The sequence below is a fragment of the Mauremys reevesii genome, linkage group 13 (genome assembly GCF_016161935.1).
Source record: "Mauremys reevesii isolate NIE-2019 linkage group 13, ASM1616193v1, whole genome shotgun sequence".
NCBI classification, from domain to species: Eukaryota; Metazoa; Chordata; order Testudines; family Geoemydidae; genus Mauremys; species Mauremys reevesii.
The window spans coordinates 13,986,481-14,003,776 of record NC_052635.1 but is presented as its reverse complement, the minus strand read 5'-3'; the positions used below and the strand labels follow the sequence as shown (position 1 = coordinate 14,003,776).

General features: G+C 55.9%; 2 protein-coding genes across 6 annotated transcripts; both read right to left on the bottom strand.

Moving 5' to 3' along the window:
* Positions 1-7,078: 7,078 nt before the first annotated feature.
* LOC120381190 (ribonuclease-like) lies at positions 7,079-8,346 on the bottom strand. 2 transcript variants are annotated; one of them, XM_039499342.1, is made up of 2 exons: positions 8,221-8,346; positions 7,079-7,778 (listed from the first exon to the last, which is right to left on the bottom strand). In XM_039499342.1, exon 2 carries the CDS (start codon positions 7,770-7,772, stop codon positions 7,332-7,334), a length of 441 nt encoding a protein of 146 aa, XP_039355276.1. In that variant the 5' UTR covers positions 7,773-7,778; positions 8,221-8,346; the 3' UTR covers positions 7,079-7,331. The 2 variants fall into 2 exon arrangements, with proteins under 2 accessions (XP_039355276.1, XP_039355277.1); XM_039499343.1 differs by having other exon boundaries at positions 7,079-7,774; positions 8,221-8,327.
* A 3,249-nt stretch (positions 8,347-11,595) lies between these two features.
* Positions 11,596-17,067, bottom strand: LOC120381189 (ribonuclease-like). 4 transcript variants are annotated; one of them, XM_039499341.1, is made up of 3 exons: positions 16,962-17,067; positions 13,530-13,574; positions 11,596-12,824 (listed from the first exon to the last, which is right to left on the bottom strand). In XM_039499341.1, exon 3 carries the CDS (start codon positions 12,798-12,800, stop codon positions 12,357-12,359), a length of 444 nt encoding a protein of 147 aa, XP_039355275.1. In that variant the 5' UTR covers positions 12,801-12,824; positions 13,530-13,574; positions 16,962-17,067; the 3' UTR covers positions 11,596-12,356. The 4 variants fall into 4 exon arrangements, with proteins under 4 accessions (XP_039355275.1, XP_039355274.1, XP_039355272.1 ...); XM_039499340.1 differs by lacking the exon at positions 16,962-17,067 and adding an exon at positions 16,735-16,848; XM_039499338.1 differs by lacking the exons at positions 13,530-13,574; positions 16,962-17,067 and adding an exon at positions 16,735-16,864.
* Between the last annotated feature and the right edge of the window lie 229 nt (positions 17,068-17,296).

Sequence of the window (17,296 nt, the reverse complement as noted above, 5' to 3'; positions counted from 1 at the left end):
CCGCTGTGAAGTGCCACAAACTGACTGCTTGGACCCAGGATTCTCACTGCAAAAAAGACCCCTCCACATCAGAAGAATTTTCCTATTGATGATTAGCCTTTTCTTTCTTCTAGTTCTACTGTACTTCTGGACAGCAGGGAAAAAGCTCCCTTGACCACTGACAGACCAACTGTGCCTTTAGACTTTTCTAGAAAAGAGCACAGCTATTACAGGGTGATATGTGCTGGAAACCTCTCCCCTGTAGGATGCTAAACCTCGATTGTTTTGGGAAAGAAGAAGACACACTCACTCCACTGACATTGCCAAAGTCCAGGAATTCCTGACTGAAAAGGACACTGAGAACTGACCCTGGTGAAGAAACAAAGAATTACATACTGGCAGGAAGAACTTTGTGGGACCCATGCTTGGGACTGTGGTATTAATTGGATTTTGGGGTTTATTCTACAGGCTGCGCCCTGTGTTCTGGATAAATCCTTCAGTATGTATTGCCCTCCCTAATTGGATTTTACCTGACATTGCCCTTATCCAGTTTTTTACATACCCAGATTGCTCACAAGGGGCTACCATTAGATTAGCACAACAACAAGGCCTGGGTTATTTCCTCTGGACAAAAAGGGAATTGACCAGATCCCTGTGGGCTGGGTTATTTCATTTGGCCAATAGTGTAGTAGCCATTTGGACTATTCTTCCAGGCCAAAAAAACATGATAGGAAATTGGGGCAACTAGAAAAGGCCACTAGTCTTATTTTTGAAGCTCAGCTATCTTCAGTACAGGCTGGAGTTGCTGAGTTACATGTAATTTCCACCCTTAGTTCTATGACCCAGAAGTTACTGACAGAGATGGTATTGAATATCACTGAGGCTGGGAAGGCATTGCAGTGGGATCTAGACTAGACTTGGCCCACTGCCCTTACAGACGTCAGGAGTACCATCTGATCTGTGGTCATGAAGACATACTTGGACACTTTCTGGATGGAAGTGTGGACATTCACAGTGCTCCTTCCAAGCATATGGACCGGTTAGGGTGGGTGTCGGCTCCCACATACCGAATCCTGCTGGGTCCATGGGGAGGATGCCTGTGGGACTGTAATTGTTTACCGAGACATCTGGGGAAATTAGACCACCTGGTATCTCCAACTGATTTCTAGACAGTACCCCTGGAATGACACCTGACATTTTGGATAAGAATAGAGAGTCAATGGACATTTTGGCCGTTAGAACCACCACAGCTCAGTGTATCTATGAACTGACGCTAGGGGAAGTTATCACTGTTTATGACAATATTTGTTGAGAGGGTGGAGGTCAAGGAACTACCCTGACGGGACACCCACTTTTTCAAGCTAATGATAGCTGTGTGTGCGTTAATGACACCACTTTACAAGATATACATATTGATCTTACCACTGCTGCAGGCAATTATATCATTTACTGGCCTGCAGATAGAATGCAGATAGAATATTGTAAGTAGCTCTTAGATATTAGGTATATTTTGATTGGACTAGAATCGTGATTGATTAGTTTCAAAATTTGCTTTCATTGTTACCAAAGGTTCAAAGAATCTCTGAATTGCAAGGGCAAATTCCCATGCTTTAGAATATATATCAAGATGGAAGGAATGCCTATCATACAGCTTATAGAGTGTTTATTTTATGTACTAGGTATGATGTTTTGTGCTTTGTGTTCGCAATTGTACAACAGCCCCATTATATTATTCCTATAGGATTGTTATTATTTGTAGTGTTGTTAGTTAATTTAGGATTATATTGTTGTTGTTGTTGTTGTAAATAACGTAAGAATAGCAATACCTTTCATGTTCGTGCTGATCATGCATTGTCATTACATCCCATGAAAACCCTAAGATTGACATATTTGCTGTAGAATCTGATATCCATGGTTTGATGCAAATTGGGATTTGCAATGTTTGTTGTACTAGAAGTACAAAAGGGGGGAGTGTGGAAGCCAGTAAATAATTAACAAGGTTTTGAAGAGATCTTAATGAATGTTAGTTAGCATGAGTTAGGTTAACTGTGACCCTGGTGACGTGAGGAAGCAAGATAATGTAAGACAGAGTGAATTGTGTGAAAGTTATTACGACCTTGCAATGTGCAGTCTTGCAGTCTTGTTTTTCTAGTGAGATAGCAGGAAAACTTATGTATAAACAAAATGTATTTGTTGTTTTTTACTGTCTGTATTATTGCTAGAAATTGTCTGTAAAAGGTATAAAGGCTTGCTGTGATTGTTTTACCAGTTGAGAGACCTGTCCAGGACCCTGTGTCCTATGGCACTCTCTCCCTCCATGGTAATTACTGGAGAAATAATAAAGTATTTGATTTTGCTGCATCCAAACAAAAAGTGAGAACTGAGTTTTTCTTCGACAGACCTCCTGCACATTGCAGGCCACAAACCCTCACCCACACACCCCTGTGATAGATCCCGAACCTCTGAGTTACTGATGTCCTCAAATCATGGTTTTAAAACTTCAGGTTCCAGAGAAGCCCCCATTTAAACTAGTTGAAACCTTCAAGTGACCGATGCCCCAAACCCCTGTGGTTCTGACCTTGACACAGACTCTCCGACCTTCCCAGCTCCTGGCACCTTTGCCCGAGCCTGAGAAATGGACCCATTCGCCTGTGGAGCTGAGATTTCCCTGAGCCTGCAGCCACTCCAGGTGCTGTTATATGGCCCCACCCAAGTGGGTTTGGAGGGGCAGCACCTCCGGCTACGTGGTGGCATGGATCCCGAGGCAGACGGGAACAGCAGGAGGAACCAGCTGAGTTTCAAACAATCTCATTCTTCCCGGCTTGGTCTCCCTGCCCTGACCCATGAGCTGGAACCAGCTGGAACCTCTACAAGGTCCATGTGTGGATAGGGTTGTGGTCACAATGGACTCCCGGCTCCTCTGATCAACCCGAAACCTGGGTTCGTTCCATCCAGCCTGGCAGCGCCAGGTGCGATTGGAGCCAGCTCAGGCCTTGCTATGCAGGGAGAAATGATTTGAGTATAAAAATATTTATATTAAACAGGGAATTAATTAAGTTATCTGGCAGCTCTCAAGCCACTTCCTTAACAAATTCAGAAAGCCAGGAGCGACCTCTCCAAAGATTGTTGAGAAAACTCCAGACATTTACAGCCTGTCCAAGTATCATTTAAGTTTTAAATTTCTTTAAAAAAAAGCTGAAATACTTTTAAATGGAAAAGAGAAGTATTCAGATACATTGGAAACTGAGTTTCAACTCCTGGTAGAAATAACACGGTAGCTCAGGTGATGAAATGAATACAAGACAGAGTTACAACTTTCACTTGAAAGAAGTTCTGAAAATTTCCTGCTACAGAGACAAAAGCCATATAGCCGTGAAATTGGAGATGATGTACTGTTGCTAATACATTAGCAAGTTTAATAGATTCATAGATTCCCATGCCAGACGGGACCATTGTGATCATCTAGTCTGTGACAGGGTGTGCATGCCCCACACTAGGCAGGAGAGGGTTAATCCCACACTATGGGTGGACAAAGTTCCACCCCTCCGACCACGCTGGGCATGCTCCAACTTCTGTGCTAGTATAAAGGAGAGCAGCACAGCTCAGTCTGGGCAGACCGCCAAGGAGGAAGGATGCTTGGTAGAGGCTTCAGCCCAGGGGCCATTACAGCCCTTACGTGCAGGAGATGAAGATCCTGAGATCTAGACCGTAGACCTGTTGCCTGCAGATGATTGGTGGGTGTCAGAATCCCAGGGAGTAACCTGCACTGAGGAGCCCTGAGACCCTGACGCCATTTGGACTACAGCTACAGGAAGCATAGCAGGAAGTAGCCCAGGGAAGTGGAGTGAGTAATATCTCCTACCCATGGAAAGTCAGCCTCTTGCAGTTGAATTCCCCATTGACCCAGTGGTGGACCACTCTGCCACTATTAGGGCCCTGGGTCATGACCTGGTGGAGTCAGGTGGGCCCGGGTCCCCCTACCCTGGCTGCCACACCCACTTTGATGGAAGCCCCACAGATCTGGCCACTAGGCCACACGACCCTGCACACAAGGACCATTGTATTGACTCTAGCCACTAGGCCATGCTGCCCTGCACTCGAGGGCCACTGTATTGGCCCTCGAGATGTATCCCATCTTTAAAAAAGGGAAGAAGGAAGATCCAGGGAACTACAGGCCAGTCAGTCTCACCTCAGTCCCTGGAAAAATCATGGAACAGGTCCTCAAGGAATCAATCCTGAACCACTTAAAGGAGGGGAAAGTGATCAGGAACAGTCAGCATGGATTCACCAAGGGCAAGTCATGCCTGACTAACCTAATTGCCTTCTATGATGAGATAACCGGCTCTGTGGATGAGGGGAAAGCAGTGGATGTGCTATTTCTGGACTTTAGCAAAGCTTTTGATACAGTCTCCCACAGTATTCTTGCCAGCAAGTTAAAGAAGTATGGGCTGGATGAATGGACGGTAAGGTGGATAGAAAACTGGCTAGATGGTCGGGCTCAACGGGTAGTGATCAATGGTTCCATGTCTAGTTGGCAGCCGGTATCAAGTGGAGTGCCCCAAGGGTCGGTGCTGGGTCCGGTTTTATTCAATAACTTCATTAACGATCTGGAGGATGGTGTGGACTGCACCCTTAGCAAGTTTGCAGATGACACTAAACTGGGAGGAGTGGTTGATATGCTGGAGGGTAGGTATAGGATACAGAGGGACCTAGACAAATTAGAGGATTGGGCCAAAAGAAATCTGATGAGGTTCAACAAGGACAAGTGCAGAGTCCTGCACTTAGGACGGAAGAATCCCATGCACTGTTACAGACTAGGGACCGAATGGCTAGGCAGCAGTTCTGCAGAAAAGGACCTATGGGTTATGGTGGACGAAAAGCTGAATATGAGTCAACAGTGTGCCCTTGTTGCCAAGAAGGCTAATGGCATTTTGGGTTGTATAAGTAGGGGCATTTCCAGCAGATCGAGGGATGTGATCATTCCCCTCTACTCAGCACTGGTGAGGCCTCATTTGGAGTACTGTGTCCAGTTTTGGGCCCCACACTACAAGAAGGATGTGGATAAATTGGAGAGAGTCCAGCGGAGGGCAACAAAAATGATTAGGGGGCTGGAGCACATGACTTATGAGGAGAGGCTGAGGGAACTGGGATTGTTTAGTCTGCAGAAGAGAAGAATGAGGGGGGATTTGATAGCTGTTTTCAACTACCTGAAAGTGGGTTCCAAAGAGGATGGATCTAGACTGTTCTCAGTGGTAGAAGATGACAGAACAAGGAGTAATGGTCTCAAGTTGCAGAGGGGGAGGTTTAGGTTGGACATTAGGAAAAACTTTTTCACTAGTAGGGTGGTGAAGAACTGGAATGCGTTACCTAGGGAGGTAGTGGAATCTCCTTCCTTAGAGGTTTTTAAGGTCAGGCTTGACAAAGCCCTGGCTGGGATGTTTCAGTTGGGTTTGGTCCTGCTTTGAGCAGGGGGTTGGACTAGATGACCTCCTGAGGTCCCTTCCAACCCTGAGATTCTATGATTCTATGATTGACTCCAGCCACTAGACCACGCTGCCCTGCACTCGGGGGCCACTATATTGTCTCTGGCCACTGGGCCACACTGTTGTGAGGCCCAGGATAGTCTGGTAGACTGTTACCATGGTGTCACCGCACCCACGATACACCCCACAGGGAGTCGGGGTGTGCCTACACAGTCACATAGTCTGACCTCTTGTAGAACATAGGCCAGAGAACTTCCCCAAATAATTCACAGAGCAGATCTTATACAAAAACATCCAGGCTTGATTTAATAATTGTCAGTGATGGAGAATCCACCACGTCCCTTGGTGAAGTGTTCCAATGATTAAATACGCTCCCTTTGCCCCTGCATCACCATCTCAGAACTGCCCCTGGGGATTCACGGGTCTGTAAGGGAAACACTCAAATTTGGCCCCTGGATTCCCAGCCCTGAAGAGAGTGGAACCGAAATCCACGCTCCCAGCTGCTGTAAAGTCTCTTCGAATCCCCGCTCCTCAGCCCCTCCTCCCCAATAGCAACACCAGCCCAGACACCGGCCGAGTTCTCCCCTGGCTCAACCTCCCTGGCTCATGGTCCAGTTTTTTATCCCAGGTGGAAGGATCTGGGTGCAGCGGGGTATGGGAGCACCACGTCTAGGACTGGGGGAGAGAGCCCAGCTCCCTGAGTCAATGCGTCCCCCAAGGGCTTGCTCTCTGCTGATTCCTGAGTAGACCGAACGGATCCCGCTGTTCTTGGCACAGGCAATATTTCCCCACATGCTAGGAGATGATAGCAAACAGCTGGCCCTGTAGCTTGGAGCCTAGATTGCTAAACAGAGGGTTGTGGGTTGAAATCTCACCGCAGGATTTTCCCAAGGCATTTCATGCTGAGTGCTCTTGTTACACTTCCTGACTTTCCCCAGGACACACCCACAAACACAGACCACAGCCCTTTCTAGCAAAGCGCTTTATTGGAGGAAGCAGCAAGAGACTGCGACTCAGGAAAAGAGATTCCAGGATTCAGCTCGATACATCTCCTCTGATTATTTATTAACTGTACCGGGTTAGTGCCTAGGAGACCCAGCCACTGACCTTGGCCCAGGTGCTGAACAAACACAGAACAAAAAAGATGCGCCCGCCCCCAAACAACGGATACGATTTGACTGATAGTGCCACTTAGAGACCTCAACTGAAATGGAGGCATGTTTGCGTTCTAGCTACTGTACAGACACGAAATGAGAGCCAATCCGTGCCGCAAGGCGCTTCCATGCTAAAGAGACTCGATGGACAGCGTATGGGGAAACCGAGGCACGGAAACTTCAAGTGATTTCTGCAGGGTCACAGAACTGGGTCAGAGGAAGAATAAAAAATAGGACTCAGGTATCCTGAGTTCCAGGCCTGTCCTTGAGCCACTGTACCAGCAGCATGTAAAGGATGGGGAAGGGGCGGCTATGCTGTATAATGGGCACTGGGGGCAGAGGGCGGGGTGGGGAAGGGGCGGCTATACTGTATAATGGGCACGAGGGGGCAGCCGAGGGTGTGGCCGGGAAGGGGCGGCTATACTGTATAATGGGCACTAGGGGGCAGCAGAGGGTGGGGGTGGGGAAGGGGTGGCTATACTGTATAATGGGCACTAGGGGGCAGCAGAGGGTGGGGGCAGGGAAGGGGTGGCTATACTGTATAATGGGCACTGGGGGCAGCAGAGGGTGGGGGTGGGGTAGGGATCTAAGGGGTTTAGGCTGCTGAACTCCCAATCATGCCAGTGAAGGACCAGGCCCCATTGGCTCCCAATTTCTTTAAGCTCGGATGAAATCACCAACCTCGCTGCCCCTCACCCTGCTCGCCTCCTTGCCCCTAGAGCTGTGTTTTATAGTGCACGGGCAGCCCTCCCACGCATGCCACCCGGATCCGCTGGGTGCTGGTTCTCCCACGGTAGTTGCAGGGGGGTCTCTGAGCGCCCCCTGCCAGCCGGCAGGTGGTGAGCTCAAAGGGCACATTGCTGTCATAGTAATTCTCGGTGCCGGGGGTGCCCCCGGAGTGGCAGACGCTGTCCACCTCGGCAGGCCCCGCGTGGATGAAGGTGTTGGTGGGTTTGCAGGCATCAGCCGTCAGGTTCCTCCGTGGCATCAGGAGGTTGCAGTAGCGCCGGGCGTCCGGGGCGCTGGTCTTCGGGAAGTCCACGTGCTGCCGGTGGAATTTCTCGTGGCGTGTCTCCCTCCGGCCCAGAGCCAGACAGGCGGGCAGCAAAGCCAGCAGCAGCAGCAGCAACGCTGGGTGGGGTCCCTTCAGGGCCATGGCTATCTGGGGGGGAAGCAGGGGCAGAGGTGGAGATCTAACGGGTGAGAGCAAGGCAGGCTGGGAGCCAGGACTCCTGGGTTCTCTCCCTAGCTCAGGGAAGGGAGTGAGATCTAGTCGGATTGAAGGGCAAAGCAGGGAGTCAGAGCCCTGGATGTGGGGTGGCTGCTCTCGTTCACCCCTAGCTTCCTCAGGTGTAAAATGGAGCTAAACCCATTGACCCTGGCTGGGGATCTGCCCCCACCAGTTTTAAACTTCAACTCATGCAGCTGTTTCTTCTCCACACAGTGAATATTACGTGATGGGCCTTTTGGATCTGTTTCACTCTTTATATCTGCTCTGTGTTACTATATTTAGTGCATTCCCTACAGATCATCTACAATACCCTGCTCCCTCAGCCTTCTTGCCTAAATACACCGGACATTTCAGGCCCCGATCTTCAACTCACCCCAGTCCTGGTGCCTTGGTTTCCCTCAGAGTATGGATCCAGCCGCCTGCAAAGTGTCTGAGGCTCTGTACTTTCTGGGTGGGTGTTATATACTGAGCCAGGCTGGAGAGAAAGACACAGCAGGGGTGGCTGCACTCAGAGAAATATCCTACTGGCCAGAGTTGCACAATCCATGACCCTGGGAAACACTGAGGCACCAGTCCAGGGGGAAGCTGAATAAACAACTGCTAATGAGGGTCAAATTCTTCTCTCTGTTATGCTGGAATCCTACTGCAGCCACCTCTGGGGTGGTGCCTGGAAAATGGGGAACAGCTGTCCCCCCAGCTGTCAGGGCTGGAGGTGAAGGGATCCTCTTGGCAACATGGCAGGAATTTGGGGAGGGGTAATATACTGCCCTGAGATGGGAACTAGCCAGGACACCAGGGTTTATCTTTTGGTGTACGAGATTTAGGCTGAGCTTTGCCTAGGGGATTTGGGAACCCAGATCTCATTCATTTTCATGGGAATTGGGGCTCCGAATCCCTGTAGAAGCTTTGGAAATATCCTGAATCGCCATTCCTCAGTTTTCTCACTGGACAAATCCCATGGCTAGGAGACACTCAGCTTGAATGGCTGCAAGCAGAGATGAAGCACAGCACATCACCCCTAGCATCTCGCGGGGGCACTGCAGTCAGCGCCGATTGTGCGGGGAGAGCGCCCCCTACTGAGTCACTTGCACCATATCGTCCAATATTTGGGAGTCCCATCCCGACACTGACCCAGCCTGCACATGACCTGTCGTAAAAAACGACCCAGCAGAGGAGACATCATCAGCCCGCTCTGAGCCCCTGGGAAAAGCTTGCAGGGAAGAAATGTTTGGAAACATTGCTATTTGCGAGGCCCTCTGGCAACATGGTTCGGCCCCTGGCCAAGTGAGGCCCCATGGGGAAATCAGTGTCCTGAGAAAGCGGAGATCATAAATTCCAAACTTCCCGGAGCTGGGACCCGACTTCTGCAGAGAATCCTGGGAAACAGGCTTTGCATGTCTCCAAGAAACACAGTCCAGCCGCGGGTGGGGCGATCAATGGTGAGGGCATAGCAGGTCTCCGAGTCCCTCCTAAGACTTTGGTGGGTCTGGAGGGGCTGGTCGGTGTGGGGGCATGGGTCCCATGGGGGAAGTGAAGGGATCTGGGGTGGGGCCGGCCTGGCAGACCAGAACAGCTGTGCCTAGAGAATGGAGGGGGACAACGGGTCTCGCTGGCCATGTGGCAGGGCTGTGCCCAACTGGGGCTTTGTCTGGTTGCTTATAACAGGGCTACACACGTCCCTGAGTCCCTGAGCCAGCCGCGGGCAGAGGAGTGACGAAGGGGGGAGTCGGTGCCAGAGAGAAGGGCAGGGGTTCACTCCAGTGCCATGAGGCTGTATTGGCACAGTGAGGTGCTGTGTAGTTAATGCTGCTCAGGGGTCTATCTGAGATGGGTACGGGGCCCCACTGGAGGGATCAGGGCAGTACCAGGATGGTGGGACAGCTTCCGAAAAAAGGGCCAGGCCGGTGGTCCCGAGTGTCCTGGCACCACATGAGCACTGGTAGGGATACATGCCGTGTTTTGGGGCACTGATCAGTAGGGAGCACCCTCCCTGGCAGTCAGTGCTGACCCCAATACCCCAGCATGTCATTCGGGGGCGCTGTGCTGTAGGGATTGGGGTGGGGGCTCAGCAGGGGGCACTCTCCCCTGCCAGTCAGTGCTGACCCCAGTGCAGTTTTGAGGGCCTGTGCTGCAGAGAGTGGGGAGGGGGGATCATTTGGGGGCGCTCTCCCTTGGCAGTCAGTGCTGGCCCCAGTGCCCCAGCGTGGCACTAGGGGGCGCTGTGCTGCAGGCAGTGGGGCAGGGCCTCAGTAGGGGGCACTCTCCCCTGGCAGTCAGTGCTGGCCCCAATGCACAAGGGGGCGCGGTCCTGCAGGGAGTGGGGCGGTGGGCTCAGTAGGGGGCGCTTCCCGCTCACGTTCACTGCGGGTGCTACTGACCAGGTCCATTTGCAATCCCTGTCCACACTAACTAGGCGGCATGTCCCTCCATGGCACATGCCAGTTCCCAGGGGCGGACACGATTCCCCCAGTACCTCGTATGAGTCCCCATCCTTTGTCTCCCACTTCACTGTGACTTGGCTATTGCAAAGGGGGGCGGGGGGGTTCTCCTCTACCTGGCTCGTCGGGCTGGGGGTACCAGGCTCATGTGTGTCCGCAATGCAGAACTGCTTTAGGGTGTGATGGTATCCGGCATGGGAGGTGATGGGGGGGGGGCAGTGGGTGCAGAAGGGGACTCGCAGGAGCAGGAGGGTGTTGAAATGGGGGGGAATGTGGCAGAGAACCACAGGAGAAGGACTTGGGGAGTGAGTGAGGGACTCCAGGGCGGGGGGGTGGGAACGGAGTCTGGTGTCTCAGCAACTTCGTATCTTCAATGATATCCGTGAAATCTCCAAGGGTTTCCTCTGCCCGTGGCCCAGAGTAGAGTGCGCACAGCAGGGCAGTGCCCTGCAGGAGAGGGGTGAATGACCTAGGAGCCCTGGCTCTGTAGCTCAGGGGTTAACGCCCAGGGCTGCTAAACCAGGGGTTGGAAATTCAGCTCTCCTTGGAGTCCTGTGTCACCCTTCAGTGAATTTGTCTAGTCCACGTTGCCCCTCACCCAGAACTGGCGCCATCACAGCCATGCCCCTGCCCTTGGCAACTGCGGGGCACCGTGCTTTGCAGATACAGAGCGTGGGACATTGCAGATCACGCTTCCAGGGTCTCCTCTGTAGCCGGCCTCCCCCCGGGGAGAGGGAAATATGGGCTGAGCTGGGGAGGGGGGAGAAGCAGCTCCCCAGCCTTCAAAGGGCGATCTCAAGCCAACCCCCCGCTGTGGGGCTGGATTGTAGCTGGTGTTCCCTGAAGGGGAAAGGCCTGCGCACCATTCCCTGCCCCCCTGAGCCAGTCACCGCCCCCCTCCCCCGGGGCCAGATTGGAGCCAACCCTCCCTAGAGGGGAAAGGCCCCGGGCACCATTCCCAGCCCCCCTGAGCCAGCTGGTGTCCCCTGATCTGGGGCTGGATTGGAGCCAGCGCCCCCTAGAGGGGAAAGACCCTGTGTCCCATTCCCTGCCAGCCCATCCCCTGGCCTGTGGCCAGATCAGAGGTTGGGCCTCCTAGATAACCCCACGACAATCCAGCCGTGCTCTCTGAAGGCCATTGGGGCAGCTGTTCATCCCACTCCAAATACCCCACAAACATGCACCTGGCCATTCTGTGTTGGCAGCATTGTATTAAAGGTGGCAGCAAGAGAATTGAACTCTCCAACAGCATCACCCCACCCCACTGCAACCCCCACCCCCCCTCTGCTTCCCCTTCAGCTCAGGTCACAGCCTCACCTTATACTCACATAAGAGACGTCAGAGCCAGGGACGAGACCCCAAGCGCCTCCTGGTTCTACCCTAGTTCTGGTCTAGCAAATCTCACTGCCTGGGGAGCTCTGGGGGACGGTGGGAGGGGGGGACGACAGGAACAAGCGTTAACCTCTCCCACCGGGCCCTCAGAGCCCCTCATTTCTACCCGGACCAGCAGCCCTCCTCCCATCTTAGCCCTGTGGTGTCTGGCCATGCGAGGCTCAGCTGGTTTCCACATCCCCCAGTGACGGGGCCAGAGCCAATCATGCAGGTTTAGACAAATCCAAGGGGTTTGTGGGAATTTTGGTCAGATTCGGGGGGCTAAAACTGGGCCCCCAATGAAATGGGTCTGAGGTTTCAGAGCCGCTCAACCTCTCCCGCTCCTGGTGGGTTCGGGGCAGCCCCAGCCCAAGTCCAGGCCAGTTGTGTTTGGATCCTGCCCAGCGAGGCAGGCGCTGGGCTCAGGCTGAGGGTCTCAATGCAAGCTGGGGGGGGTGGGGTGGGGGGCTGGGCAACTGGATTTACACTCGTGTGGATGGGAACTGGGCATCCAGCATGGAAAATCCCCCGGCAGGCCCCAAGCTGCTGGCCTGTGGGATAAGGGGAGATGCTGACAGTCCCTGTGGAGACTCATGGTGGGCGTTGCCCAGGAGAGGCAAGTAGGGGGACAGGGAGCCCCCAGCAACAGAGGGCTGCTCAGGATCAAAACGGGGTGGGGAGCAGAAGGGGGATTCCCTGCTCATGGCAGGTACGTTGGCTCTAAGTGCACAGGCAGCCCCTTGACACAGGCCACGCGGACCTTGGTATTGCCGATTGCAGCCCTGTATCTACAGTTCCCCGGGCGGGAGCGGGGCAGCACCCGGCACGTGGTGACGTTGAAGGACTCCAGGCTGTCGTAGAGGTTGAGGCTCACGTGTGTCCCTCCACGGGCACAGATGGCCTGGAGCTGGCCGGCGGGGGCGTGGATGAAGGTGTTGCGGCGTTTGCAGAAGAAGCGGGTCAGGCCACGGCGCTGCATCAGGAGGTTGCAGTAGAGCCGGTCGTTAGCAGCACTGGTCTTGGGGTTGTCGAAGTGTTGGGTCACGAACTGCCGGTAGCTGGCGCCTTCGCTGAGCTGGGCCAGGCTGGCGGCCAGCAGGATGAGGGTCAGGAAGAGCAAGGGGCAAGGTCCCCTCAGGGCCATGGCCGCGTCTGTCACTGGATCGACCTGCAGTGGGGCGAGGGGGGAGATGGATGGAGACAACGCAGGGTGGGGATCTGCCTCCTCCATGGAACCTCCTGGGCCCAAACCTCTCCCCCTGCCAGGCCCGTCTACCCCTAAAGCCTCATTAACCCGACCGAGATCAGTGTCCCATTGTGCCAGGCACTGCACAGACCGCAACCAAGATCAGGGCCCCATTGTGTCAGGCGCTGCACATATCCGGAGAGAAACTCTTACAGTCTAAAATGGACAAAGCAGACCAAGAAAGGGTTGTTCTTCCCATGTTACAGATGGGGAAACCGAGGTTAAGGCTCAGCTTTCAGCTCCCATTTGGTGGCTTGGGTTCAGCGTCCAGACCCCTGTAGGGGTTTGAAAATCCCATCCTAAGACACAGAGAGGGGAGCCTTGACCACAGCCCCAGCCTGCCACTAACTCTCTGCTTTACCCGTTTGTCCACAATGCGTCCGTCCACACTCCCAGCTCTCCCCCTTCTGCAGCCCTAGACCCTGCTCCTCTCCCAGAGTGGGGAGAGAACCCCTCAGGAGTCCTGGCTCCCAGCCCCCCTGCTATAACCCACTAGACCCCACTGCCCCTGCAGAGCCAGGAGAGAACCCAGGAGTCCTGGCTCCCAGCCCCCTGCTCTAACCCACTAGACCCCACTGCCCCTGCAGAGCCAGAAGAAAACCCAGGAGTGCTGACCCCAGATCTCACCTGCGATTCCTTTTACCCTCTTGCCAAGATTGTGATCTCAGCTGCCTGAGGGTCAATCCAGAGTCACTCCCTGAGTGCAGTGGGGCCAGGGCCAGATTCTGCTCCCAGACCCCTGGGATCAACCCTCAGTGCCCCTCCCTCTGCATTTCCCCACGACTGTGTCTGTTCTCAGCTCACCCAACTCCTGGGGCTCCCGTCAGAGATGGATCCAGCTGCCAGCAGAGCTGAGAGTCCCTGAGCCTCCTTCCCCTTTGGGTGTCATTATATAGAGCCCGGCCAGGCAGCTAGGGTTGGGGTGGGGCAGCTCCTCCCACCAAGGGCCCCAGAGTTGTGGGTGGGGCAGGGAGTTAGCGGGGAAGCAGGCACAGGGCAGGGTCCTGAGACACTGTGAACCCCACAGCCCCAGTGCCTGGTGTATCTGCCCCTGTTATCCTCAACCCAACGCTATCCCCAAGCTGCAAGAAGAACCCAGGAGTCCTGACTCCCAACCCCCCTGTTCTAACCCACTATCCCCCACTCTGCTCCCCGAGCCAAGTTAGAACCCCGGGTTCCTGGCTCCCAGCCTCTCTAACCACACAGTCCTGGTGCCCTATTGCAGGTTTATCCCCTTATTGGGTGCCCTGGATACCCCATAACCCAACCCCCAGCCCCAGCCTGTCCATCCGTGGGTTCTCTGCCCAGGTCCCTGGGTAAGGTTGCCAACTTTCTAATTGCACAAAACTGAACACCCTCCCCCGGCCCTTCCCTAAGGCCCTGCCCCTTCTCCAAGCCCCCCGCCATCCCCCGTCCCTCCATCGCTCACTCTCCTCCAACCTCACTCACTTTCACCAGGCTGGGGTAGGGGTTTGGGGTGCAGGGGAGCATGAGGGCTCTGGCTGTGGGTGCGGGCTCTGGGTGGGGCCAGAAATGAGGGGTTCAGGGTGCGGGAGAGGGCTCCAGGCTGGGCAGGGGGTTGGGATGCAGTGGGGGTGATGGCTCCGGCTGGGGGTGCTGACTCTGGGGTGGGACTGGGGATGAGGGGTTCAGGGTGCAGGAAGGTGCTCTGGGCTTGGGCAGGGGGTTGGAGTGCAGGAGGGGGTGAGGAGTCCACCTGCAGGCTCTGCCCCGGCAGCTCCCATTGGTCACAGTTCCTGGCCAATGGGAGCTGCAGAGCCGGCACTCAGGGTGGGGTCAGCACGTGGAACCTCCCTGCCCCTAGGGGCTGTAGGGATTTGGCAGCTGCTTCCTGGAGCTGCATGGAGCCAGGGCATGCAGGGAGCCTGGCATCTGCCTTAGGCCCGGGCCCCTGCTGTGCCACCGACTGCACTTTTAATGGCCCAGTCTGCCAGGGTCCCTTTCAAATAGATGTTCCAGTCGAAAACAGGACACCTGGCAATCCTAGCCCTGGGCATTGCAAGGGGCAGTGACCCAGCCAGGGGAGGGGCAGGCCTGGCTGCTGGAAATGCCCAGCAGAGCCAGTGGGAGCTGAGACCTGCCTCCCCCAGTGCCACCTGAGCCCTAAGGGTCTGGGGGAAGGGTGAGGGCTGGATGGGACATGGAGGAGGCAGGGACTGGCTGCCAGCACCAGCCTGGCCTTGGGGCTTGGAGTCATCCCTCCTGGAGCTGTATCCTGCCCACCACGGATGGGGGTTGGGAGTCAGGATTCCTGGGTTCTATCCCGGCCCTGAGAGGGGAGTGGGGTATAGTGCTTAGAGGGGGGCTGGGCGCCAGGACTCCTGGGTTCTATCCCAGCTCTGGATGGGCAGTGGTGTCTAGTGTGTGTTCGGGAGGTTATAAGACAATGTCCCTTTGGGGTCACCTGTTCATCGCCCTCTGTGCTGGCACAGCGGCTGCCAGCCCTGCTACAGTGAAGGTTAAGACCAGCTCCCCGTTTAAAGCTCAACTCTCCTAAGTGCTCTAAAATCCACACGGTTTCTTGGCTTGCCAGGAAATTTGGTGTGGCTGAGGGTGGGGGAGCTGGGGTGACTGACCCAGACTTAGGCTCATTGGAGGAAGGGGTTCCCCACGCCTGAACAAAACAGCCTGTCTTAAGGTGCCCGGATTGTCCAACTTTGTGCAGCGCTGGGGCTCAAACCCAGGCCATGACCATCACCCCAGGGGCTTGCTCGCCCTCCCGCACCATACACAGACACAGGGCAGGTCACACACTAGCCCTTTGGGGACAAAACTGAGAATGGTGCCAGACAGAGAGTTTGGCTCTCACGACAGGCAGCGAACACACCTAACACTCACGCCCCAAACGGATAACACGGAATGTGCAGAGAGGGCTGAGCTCACCAGCCCTGTCACGCTGCACTGCGGGGCCTCCGGGGGGGTTGTGGTGGCCACGGCCGGGCCGGCTGGGCGCAGGGGGGTCCGGGGCAGGCTGTGCCGGGACGGCTGGGCGCAGGGGGATCTGGGACAGGCTGCGCCGGGACGGCTGGGCCCAGGGGGATCTGGGGCAGGCTGTGCCGGGCCGGCTGGGAGCAGGGGGATGCGGGGCAGGCTGCGCCGGGCCGGCTGGGCGCAGGGGGATCCGGGGCAGGCTGCACTGGGCCGGCTGGGCGCAGGGGGATCTGGGGCAGGCTGCGCCGGGACGGCTGGGCGCAGGGGGATCCGGGGCAGGCTGTGCCGGGACGGCTGGGAGCAGGGGGATCCGGGGCAGGCTGCGCCGGGCCGGCTGGGCGCAGGGGGATCCGGGGCAGGCTGCGCCGGGACGGCTGGGCCCAGGGGGATCCGGGACAGGCTGCGCCGGGACGGCTGGGCCCAGGGGGATCCGGGGCAGGCTGTGCCGGGACGGCTGGGAGCAGGGGGATCCGGGGCCGGCTGCGCCGGCTGGGCGCAGGGGATCCGGGGCAGGCTGCGCCGGGACGGCTGGGCCCAGGGGGATCCGGGACAGGCTGCGCCGGGCCGGCTGGGCCCAGGGGGATCTGGGGCAGGCTGCGCCGGGACGGCTGGGCGCAGGGGAATCCGGGGCAGGCTGCGCTGGGACGGCTGGGCCCAGGGGGATCTGGGGCAGGCTGCGCCAGGACGGCTGGGCGCAGGGGGATCCGGGGCAGGCTGCGCACAGGGGGATCCAGGGCAGGCTGCGCCGGGACGGCTGGGCGCAGGGGGATCCAGGGCCCACGCGGGATCCCTCTCCACTAGCACTAGCTATGGTGGTCCTGCCAGGCCCCTCTGCACCGGCTTCTGTCCCATTCACCCTGCAGTGTCTCACGGTGCTCACAGGTTTGGGTATTTGGACACCTCCCAGTCCCGGGGCCGGCCCAGATCTGGCCCAACAGGGCTGCCCACGACCCTGTCAGCCTGGACCGGCTGCTGTCCAGCCCCGCTGGCTCGCTGGGTGTCGGTTGGTGGTTGGGCCGTTGCTGGATCCCTCCCTGTGGTCTGGGGCAGGCTGCTTTCCCCAGGACTGGGGGCAAAACCCTGCACATACAGAGGAAGTTTCAAAACCTGGGATGGGGCAATGGGCTAACGGGTGGTGACTCCACAGGCCGGTGGGATGTGCCAATGGCTGCATGGTCCCCGCTGTTAACCACAGAGCCCTGCTCCCATGTGGAGTGTCATTGTGGTGCGGGGAGAGGGGGGCAGAGGAGGGAATTATGCCAGGTTAACAACGTGATGCAGTGGCAGAAGAGGCTAGTGTCAGCCTGGGGTGGATTACCAGGAGGGTCATATGCAAGACACGGGAAGGAATTGTCTTGCTCTACTCGGCATTGGTGAGGGCCTACTTGGGGTCCTGTGCCCAGTTCTGGGTGCCAAACTTTAGAAACAATGTGGACAAACTG

Bases quoted from the DNA above. Each gene is read 5' to 3' on its own strand.
- LOC120381190 (XM_039499342.1), bottom strand. From the start codon at position 7,772: ATGGCCCTGAAGGGACCCCACCCAGCGTTGCTGCTGCTGCTGCTGGCT.
- LOC120381189 (XM_039499341.1), bottom strand. From the start codon at position 12,800: ATGGCCCTGAGGGGACCTTGCCCCTTGCTCTTCCTGACCCTCATCCTG.